Here is a 10,451-nt window from a genome sequence, read left to right on the forward strand (position 1 = left end):
ATAAACAAAACTAGTCTGTTATACAGCATATTAACTTATTCAGTTCATATGTTACACTGTTGTAGAAATATAAATGTATGTAAATTGGTTGGAATGCAAAGTATGGATATGTAATAAATCAGTTTCTATTACATTCCCTGCTGAAGTGGGAAGATGTAAAATTTGCGTTTTTGGTAAAGAATGTTTTAAATCACACACACACACACACACACACACACACACACACACACACACACACACACACACACACACACACACACACACACACACTAAACATAAAACACAGATCAAGACTGAAACAAACTAATGCGTGGTTTTACACATTTGGTTTATTGCTGTTTAGTAGTATGTTATTACTAGATGGACAAAATACAAGGAGACAAAAATGATCAATGGCAAGGACATGGTCTGACTAGGAGAATGACCTGAGGGCAGATGCCCCACGAGGAATTAAAAAGGAGAAGGACAATAACGGGATATATAAAATCTTCAGGCAAGGAAACCACCAATTACTTAATAATGTAAAATCCATTCAAAGTGAACTCACTCGTGTAGGTAGGTTTCCCAACCTGCACAATGGACACTCTGACCAAAAATATGTAATTGGTAACTTCTTTCAATTACTGTGATGCCCTGACACTTTAAAACATCATAAACATAAGGTGTGCAGAGCAGCATTCATTAGGTATCAGAGCTCATGTAGAAATGTAGACAAAGTACAGTCCTTGGGATATAGGAACTTCACAGTATTGTAACAAAAAAACAAAACAAAACAAAACATAAAAAAAAAAAAAAAAGGTAAAATGAAAAGCAACACTCTAGTTACTTATATGGCTCACAGCTGCCAAAACCAATAGGAAATGAAAGGGGTAGTACATCCTCTACCTACTTTAAAATGGCTGCATCACAACATGAGAGATAGAGGCTGTAATATAGCATGGATATCCTACCCTTAAAAAGCTGATCACTGCTTTTACTACTGACCTGCCAGGAGATGTATGAAAGTGAACATTATGTGCCATAGAGGGCAACATTCGATTGGTTGCGAGAACCTTCCTACCAATTATATGCCACAATTGGTCTGAATATTACCCTTTCTACCAACCTCTACAGGCTGATTACTGTCAAAGGCAGAGACCAATACTGAAGGGGTGGGCCACTACCTGTTTAAGCCTTTATGATACATCTGTAGATTAACTCAGAGAAAAATCCCCCAGCATGCCGCTGTTAACCAGTAACAAAGCCGATTTTTCTACTTGTACATAAAAATGCAGAATTCTTAGTTACACATCTGTAGATTAACATACGGTGCACCAAGCAAATGTCTGATAGTTATTTTAAAAACATGCAAAATTCTTAATTGTAAGAGTATAGAAGAGTGAGTGGTAAATGGTGAGCAATGGTGTCAATTTTAGTTCTAAGAACCCAGCAACAACCAACCACTTCAGCTGCTTTAAAAACAGAAAGCCAATCGGTAGGCCCTTTCATTCCAAGTGAAATGTAAATTATTGCTTTGGAAAAAAAACTCCACAAAAACTAAAAACGTAAAATATAAGTTACATCATATAAGAGACACATCTTGTAACATTCATAAGTGTATATTAAAAATAAAGTTCCCACACCTTGAAACAGGGATTGGGATCACATTTGCTTTGTAATCTAGCCCAATCCAGTGTTCTAGGTTTAAAGACAAGATTCAAAGGGGCATATTCAATTCCGATCCAGATTCGCGGGATCGCGCCGGAACGGCCGCGAATGTAATCCGCAATAACGTGGATTTTCGTTCGCAGCCCATAGGGCTGCGTACAAAAATCTGCGTTATTGCGATACCGTATTACCGGCAGTACTGCGCATTTTCCGCGGTAAGATCGGATCGGAATTGAATATGCCCCAAAGTGTGCATAAGAATTCCCACCACCTCCTACGTCCAAGGTCAAAGTTGTATTTCTCAGACTCCAATATTGATAAGCTCATGAACATTTTACACATACACTTTTGAAAGTTACCAGTAGCTCTTTTTGAAAAGGCAACTTATATTTTAGTTCTGTAAGATTATCAGGAACGTCGTATGTATATTTCCATTACAAACCATGTAAATCTCACAAATGGCATGCTTCAAAACAGTTTATAGAATTGTCCTTGTCAGGAATATACATGGTTTAGAAGCAACCAAGGTAAGACCGATACATCAGACATTTCAGGCAATATTTAGATTGACACCCATAAGCGTATCATCATCACCTCTCCACCTTCAAATCTGAAATAACTGAACAGCTAAGTCTTGTGCTACACATCAACTACAAAATATGTTCAGAAAATAAATAGCATGGTCTACAAAAATACAAATCAATATCTAGAGCCGCACTCCTTAAAAAGACATGAAAAGATCATGAAAACACTGCTACTCCAAGAGCTATGTGAATGAATTATGGAAAGTACTTCAGTGCAGAGCAGGACCTGGGTGTCCCAATTAGAATAACACTTGAAAATACGGGGTGCTATTTATTTCACAGGACAAGTAGTCCATACAGTACATGAAGACAGAGCTTGGCAGAGTGTGGCATATTGGTCTCAGAATTAGAAATGATCATAATGGAAAGTAGTCCAATCACTGTATCTTGTGGACCTCTCTTTACCTTAATAGGATGATCGAGAAGTACTTGTGACGCTTCAATATGCCAACATAAGAAAAGAATTAGGATGGATACAGACCTGCACCCATTTCTATTACAATAGAACCAAGCCGATCGGTGACAGGGGTAGAGCACAGGCTTGTAATCCTTTACATGAATAATACAAATGACTGCCATAGCTAACCACAAGGAGATGCATTATACTTGGAAATAAGACAACCTAAAGCAAAGGACACGTATACAAAACCCCCATCAACAGATACATTCCTCCAACGTATTCTCCAACTCTGTATAAAAAGAGCAGAAGAATTAACTTGTAGAGGACAGGTTTAAAAAAAAGTGGATTAATGTGCTTGAACGATACCATTAAGTGTGAAAATATAGCACAGACTCAATGGGAATATCCTCCTCAAATTAGCAAGTTTTCCCACTTACAGTCACTATTTTGGCATGCTTTGTGTAGGTGACCAAAGCCAATAGTGTCTGCATTTACAGGGACAGACCGTGAAGGAAACCGCTATACTGCCAATCCAACCCTGAAAATGTATCCACTACAGACATGATGGGGTTAACGATTGCTAATCTGCAGTACATATTAACACAAGGCAGCAGAAACACATGACCGACAAGTGGTTTGCAGCAAGGCTGAAGTCATCTTGGACCGTGCATTCAAGCTACATAAAAAATAATATACACATACATGTAGTAAACCAAATGTCACATCTACGTCAGGGAAAGGAAGTGGAAAAAAACAAAAACAAAACAAAAACAGTTGTTAATACAAACATCTAGAAAATGCCCACTGAATACATATGACAGGAGAGATAAACACTGAGAAGGTACTAGTGTGTAAAAAAATTGCTATTGCAAAAACAGTGCAAGAAGAAGGAAAAACACCCTCCCCGTTCCCTCCACCAGTCACTCGCAATCACATAATGAATAGAACCAGGTAGCAAGCCCTGTCCATAGGACAGACCTTTTCCAAACCACCAGTAAATCCCTGCGCATCCTTTAAAACCCTGAGGAAGGTAAGGCTTGGTTAAAACTCGCTCTCGGCTGCAACACAATACAGCACTTGTGAACATTGTGCATCTGCTGGCAGGTCAGAGATCCAAAGATTTCATGATGGCCTCCCTGTCAAACCGGAAGCCCAAGAAGGCTTTTGAAGAGAATGGGTACGGCACAATCCCATTGCAAGCTTCATCTTCAGTGTGGTTATACTGCGGTCCTTCAGTGGGGTAGCACACACCAAATGCAGAGTCTGGAAAGAAAGTACATGATAATCACACACATGCTTGTTGTTCTGTTTTTGGCTGTGTGATGGGAGTACACATAAAAGTCATAGGGGTACATTTACTAAATTGCGGGTTTGAAGAAGTGGAGATGTTATCCTATGGCAATCAGATTCTAATTATCATTTATTTAGTACATTCTAAAAACTGACAGTTAGAATCTGATTGGTTGCTATAGGCAACATCTCTACTTTTTCAAACCCGCAGTTTAGTAAATATACCCCACAGAGTCAGTTAATGACCAGGACAATAAATTTATCTTTGGAGCACTGAGTGAGTATTCAGTTTTCAATTTGTGCATTGAATAATAAATATATTAATATTTAGACATACAAGGTGTATTTATTATGTAGACAACACAGTTAGTACATATCCAATAGTAAAACGTTTAAACTTGGTTAATGAATCAAATTTCTTAATTTTACAGGTAGAGGAATCATTTGAAATCTAGCAGAAACCACGTTGTGTAAAGGACAGTAATTTGCAAACTCAATCATTCTGTAATTCAGAGTAGCACTAATCTATACTAAGTTACATTTATAGATCAGTCACATCTCTTCACACACTGCCTCTGGCAGCTCCCTCATGACATTTTTTAGCAGTGCTCTTCATAGTGAAGACATGAAGGAACTTTCAAACAAAAAAAATGCTGCTTTTTGGTCCTATCTGGATAATGGATTTTGAGATAAGAGATCCCACCCCTGAACCCTAGTAAAAGCTGTATGTGTCAGTTAGATACACATCTTATACTGGCACAGTACATTTAACCCGCTATAGGACTAGATAAATCATGAGCAGTTTTAGAACACTCACTCAAGGATTCATTTTATTCAGGGTTCAGATCATTTCATAATTTCTAAGAAAGCAATCAGAATCAAAAGTAAGATACTTACCCACTTCAAACGCATCATGCAGCCTCTTGGGGTTAAGTTTTCTTTCAGATTTCTATGTAAATAAAATGAATATTTATTGCAAAAAATAAATAAATTAAAAGAAAATGAGGCATTAGTGCACTATTTTGGGTATAGTTTATAGCTTGGCATGTTTTACAGTACAGAAATCACTTCCATTCAATTTACTGGAAATATTAAATATACTGTATTTGGTTACAGAAGTTACTTAATATTTAACAATGACAAATACAAAACTATTCAGAAAAAAAAAAAATTACACTATTTTTATGATGGAAACATTTTATAATAGGACAAAGTTTATGGTCACAAATAATTACCAAAACACTATTCTGCTGCTTGGCCGGTGGATTGAGGACCCCGTTTGCCTTCTTCTTTTGGTTTGGAGAGTCTTGATGCAGTTTCTTGCCATTACTCCTCAGGTTCTGATTCTGCCACACAAAATGAAACATTGTGAATTTAATATGAAACCTGTTGGGTCTTGCAAGAAAGTCTGGGAACAGCAATGGGTCATTGTCTTGCTGCCTTCACAACCATAGATGTAATCCTCTGGAATGTTTGACATTCAGTAATTCTGTTTTTTGTTTTCTGTGAACTGCAATGGTCACTGTTGCTGCTTCAAGGCACACTAACCTCAAAAACGTTAATTTCTTATTGTGCCTATTTCAGGGGAATCTATGTGCTAGACAGAGTTTTATGTCGTCCTTGTGCAGGCTATGAGTAAACTTATGTCATAGTTGCCTACACTCCCAGAATTTCCGTCAGACTTCCGAATTTCTAGTAACGGATGTTTAGAGGGTGGTGCCAAATGATGCAATATGCCGTGCCCCGCCCCTAACACGCCCACCTCCCCTGATCTCCAGGAGCACTTTTTGCCAAGGTTGGGAAGTATGACTTATGTGGTTGTGCTGCAACCTCTTCACCATATTTTTATAGCTTTGGGCATTAATAACACCCTTAAGTTATTATAATGAGATCCTACATGAATAAGACAGATGGGACGGTTTGGCAAGAGATGAATTTAAGTTCAAGCAAAGAGGGGAGAGGAGACACTCTACAGTTTCCCTTTTTTTTCCTTTTACCATTGCTTGTACTTGGATTTATTCTGTAATTAGCCTACATCTGTGCATAGCAAATTAGACAAAGTCTGATTGGTTGGCATGGTTTAGTGCAAAGTTAGCAATAAGCGTTAAAGAGCAAATGAACATTGCAGTGCCTTAAAAGAGGCATAAGAGACATCAAACCATGTGGATAGTCATAGTATTGTATTTACTGTGAATTGTATTTTTATTATAAAATTCCTTTAACAACCTGGACAATATATAGGCTTTATTTTGTAGACATCCTCCTTTAAGCTCTTATTTTTGTGGCCACAATGCCATTTTTTTGATTTGTTACAATATTATGGGGAAGAAGCACATGTCTCAAATATAATCACCTTAATCTTAAGAATTTCTGTCATCTCCACTGGATTGAAGTTACTATATGGCTTTTGCTGTATCTTGGGCTTTGCCCACTGCTCCGCTGGAGGAGGCTCAGAAAACTGAGGCATACAGCGCATTTTAGGTCTACCAAGAAACAAAATTAAAACAATGATTTTAAACATTTCACACAAACATGACTAACAAAACACTATATACGGTTTGTGCAATGCCATGGTTACACAACATGTTGATGGGGGGGGGGGGGGGGGGGGAGGGGTATGTTAAATTTAATCAGGGCCTTTGTAACATCAGTGATCTAATACTTAATGTTTGAAATGATAAATATACCCAAACTAGTAGGGTTTCTCCTTAAGGACTCAGGGCCAGATTCATTAATGAAGAGGATTCTTATTTCAGTCTCCTGGACAAAACCATGTTACATTGCAAGGGGTGCAAATTAGTATTCTGTTTTGCACATAAGTTAAATACTGGCTGTTTTTTCATGTAGCACACACATATCAACTTAAAATTTCAGTGTACAAATAAGCTATCAAGTATTGGTGTGCTACATGAAAAAACAGTCAGTATTTAACTTATGTGCAAAACAGAATACTAATTTGCACCCCTTGCAATGTAACATGTTTTTTTCCAGGAGACTGAAATAAGAATCCTCTTCATTTAAGATCCTTAATGAATCAGGCCCTCAGAGTATGTCAGCTGTAGGCTGAACACTCATTGGTTGGCATGTAGCCATTATTAAATGCTGAATTGCTGAGAGAAGGAGGGCTATGCAGTATTCTCTTTCCCTACTGCTCCCTCATCGGTATAACCGTAAGTTGAGGAAGTGTGGCTGGATCCACCTTACCCCATGCACAAAGAAATAAGTTGTATGAATTTATTTCCATTAGAAGCGCAGTGCACCTCGTGTATATTATTGTAAATACAGAAAATGTGGCAAGGTGTTTTCTGAAAAAGGACGACCGCAGGATGTTTGGGCATTTCTGCGACACAGAATATTACATATTATTAATTGAGCATCTGGTCTTAGTCCAGCTAAGGGGATGGTGTTACCTTGACCACCACCATCTTTTGATTGAGTGCACTATGGATAGTCTTCCTATCTAAGAAAAGACTAGTAGTGTAACCTTGCAGTTATTTGGGAATCACAGATTGCTGTAAATTGTATTAAAATCCTAATATTAGACAACCCATAAGTGTTTCTTCATGACTAAAGGGGAGAAATGAACTGCACATTAGTAGAAAGTCCTTTTCCACTGGCCCCGTCAAATCATGTCCGATTGGTTGGCCACATCACTGACTAGGATTGGTCCAGTATTTCAAGTGCCAATTTAAATTTATGGCAAGGGTGCTATAAAACTGCATTTGACTCAATATAAAGAGTAATTTAATATATTCTCTTAGATAAAAGCTATCCCTCTAATCCGTCCACCAGGTGTCCTGTGTGGGACCCAGCGCTATAATTTAACACTCTGCCTGCTACCCTGCAGTCTGGTTTCTAAATTGAAGGTCAAAAGGAGCCAGCCACAGTCACCACCAAAGAGTTAGTGCAGCAGCTACATACAACATCCAGAAGTAAGTGGTTTCCGGTACCAATGAAGGAGCCTGGTGGTGGCAGCGACTACTCTCCTACAACTAGTGCGCAGTTGACACTTCTAGTCAGCGAGTGACTGGTAGTTGAGTAACTACAAGTAGGAAAGGTCAGTAAAGGAAGGTTACTGATGCTAATGTAAAGCCATGACAAATCTATAGAACCAAGTGCTAGAGTAAGCCCTTCCAATCACAAGCAGAATTCAAAAGAGGTCTTCCACGCATGAAGATTATTACCACTTAGCAACATGGGGACTTACCCCAGCTCCAAAATGAAGCACTACATAATGGGGTCGGGAAGAGGAGGGAGTGGAAGTGTGTTCATTTAGTTTAACATAGGGTTTGATGTATTGATTTTTATTTCTTAATTTGCATTGTTCAATACATTTTGATACAGTTAATGTAACAGGATACAAATTTTAATCAGTCCCCACATGTTGGGGCATACCCAAACACAAACAAAAAAACAAACAAACCAACACTATTTTAGCATAGCCATGTTTATAGCAATGTTTGTAGTGCAGTGGGCCCTATGGTTATTAATATCGTACAGGGCTACTCTGGAAGATGACCGCTGCCACCTGTTGATGTATTGCAAGGTCCCTCCTCTCCCCTTTCTAACTAGTTGTCTACAGTGCCCTACATTCAGCCTGTCCTGACTACCTGCAACACAATCTGTTGGCTTTCAGCAAGAAATCTGCATGTTATATTTGGCAATTAGTAATAAGGATAATTGAGTTACAACAGATTACAGATATGGAGTGCTTGAGAAAAGGTACAATTGACATGTTTGAATAATGCACCACACATTTAAGTAATGTTATAAACAGGTGGGGGACTGACATCATATTATACTGGATTTCTCAATCTTTCTAAAGCCTGGTAACTTAAGCTAAAGTTCTAAAATCTTACTTTGATTTCTCCACATTGGGTTTTAATGGGGTACTTCCAGCAGAGGTAAATCCATTATCACTGTCTGATGAGTCGCCCAGTCTCCGGTGAAGCCAGTCTCGCAATGGTCTGAGAAGGAGAGAGAATGAACGTAACATTAAAAGGTCACTATAATAAGTAAATAGTATTCATTAAAAACACCAACCTTAGATTATTTATAAGTGCAGTAAAGTATAATGTGGCAAGTGCATCTTCAAGCAAGAAAAGATAAATCAATGACAATTACAATCTATGGGACAATGAGAGTTTCAAACACAAGGGCATGTGCTACATCATATTGCACTTTGGTCCAGCTAGAATGCAAAGGTAAAAAGGTATTGAGTGGGTTGTGTGATCAGTCACAGAGCAATGTTGGTCAGAGGGTTGTTGTCTTGTGTTAGCTGTGTAGAGGGTAGTAATAGGGCAGATGCTGGTCGAGGAATATTATAAGCTTGTCTGAAGAGGTGGGTTTTCAGAGAACGCTTGCAGTCTAGAGGAAAGTCTTACTGTGTGTGTGAGAGGGAATTCCACAAAGTGGGTACAGACCGAAAAAAGTCCTGTAAACGGGAATGGGAGGATGTGATGAGAGTGGTAGAGAGATGCAGATCTTGTGCAGAACAGAGGTGTCGAGTTGGGAGATATTTTGAGACAAGTGAGGAGATGTAGGTCGGTGCAATTTTGTTGAAGGCCTTGTATGTCAGTAGAAGAATTTTATATACGTACCTTACAAAAGGTATGACCATGAAAAACTTGTTGGGAGCTAAACCTAGCTTTGACTTGGGAGTCATATCATTTTTATGGCAAGGCAGTTTTTCAATTGGAAACCACTCAATGTTCTACAAAACAAAACAACAACAACAAAACAAAAGTCAAAGTCAATGGCAAGTTACAGAATTTTAACACATATTGGGCCCAAGACCACATTTTCTACACAGCTACCAAAAAAGGACAGTTTTTATAAACATACCCCATTGAAGGTAAAGGACAAAATATGCCTGTATACCTGCATGTTTTAATGACAATAAAATCACCTACATTTCAAGTGCTTATTATAGGACATGATCAAAGTAATAAGCAAACAAATATACTTACTCTGATTTCTTTTCTTGTTTTTGGATTAAACTTTGTGTCCTTTGGGACTCCAGGAATGATATACAAACGGGCCAACTGGTCATTGATCTTCAGTTCAATGTAATCATTATTGCACATGCGATCTTTGATATCAAAACCTGTCTCTTCAAGTACCTAAAAAAAATAAAAATTCAGTTCCTCAACCTTGAAGTCTTGAATTTAACATACACAATACTTAACTATATACTTTCATTCTATATCCCACATTGACCTTCTCAATTAAAATCAGATAACAGAGACCTTATATTGGGAGTGTGACCTGATGCCATTCATGGTAGCGCTCAACTGCTCAGTTCCAGTGAAATCTAGCTAAAGAGCATAGCCAGCGCCTGCTTTGTGAATTATGGACAAGCATGGGCAGATAAACAAAGTGTCTAATTTTCAACCCTCCCCAGGAAGCTTTCCCTGCCTGGACCAGGGATTGAGATATTTATCAGGCATAAAATTTATAGCGCAGTAACCACCAACGTAAGCCACTGCTGCAATGCACACAGCAAAAAGCATGACCACATTCTAGAAACT

General features: G+C 38.3%; 1 protein-coding gene across 3 annotated transcripts in view; it reads right to left on the reverse strand.

The window, feature by feature from the left end:
* Positions 1-311: 311 nt before the first annotated feature.
* The window catches only part of DCP2 (decapping mRNA 2), a 17,264-nt gene continuing 7,124 nt past the window's right edge, over positions 312-10,451 (reverse strand). For all 3 annotated transcript variants that reach the window (XM_075179738.1, XM_075179753.1, XM_075179746.1), the window contains exons 5-11: positions 9,891-10,043; positions 9,522-9,634; positions 8,781-8,888; positions 6,275-6,404; positions 5,157-5,267; positions 4,819-4,870; positions 312-3,894 (exon numbers count right to left, since the gene is read on the reverse strand). In XM_075179738.1, the coding sequence (XP_075035839.1) occupies positions 3,737-3,894; positions 4,819-4,870; positions 5,157-5,267; positions 6,275-6,404; positions 8,781-8,888; positions 9,522-9,634; positions 9,891-10,043 (825 nt within the window). In that variant the 3' untranslated portion in view covers positions 312-3,736. The remainder of the gene's footprint in view (positions 3,895-4,818; positions 4,871-5,156; positions 5,268-6,274; positions 6,405-8,780; positions 8,889-9,521; positions 9,635-9,890; positions 10,044-10,451) is intronic.

This window comes from Mixophyes fleayi, chromosome 1 (assembly GCF_038048845.1).
Source record: "Mixophyes fleayi isolate aMixFle1 chromosome 1, aMixFle1.hap1, whole genome shotgun sequence".
NCBI lineage: Eukaryota > Metazoa > Chordata > Amphibia > Anura > Limnodynastidae > Mixophyes > Mixophyes fleayi.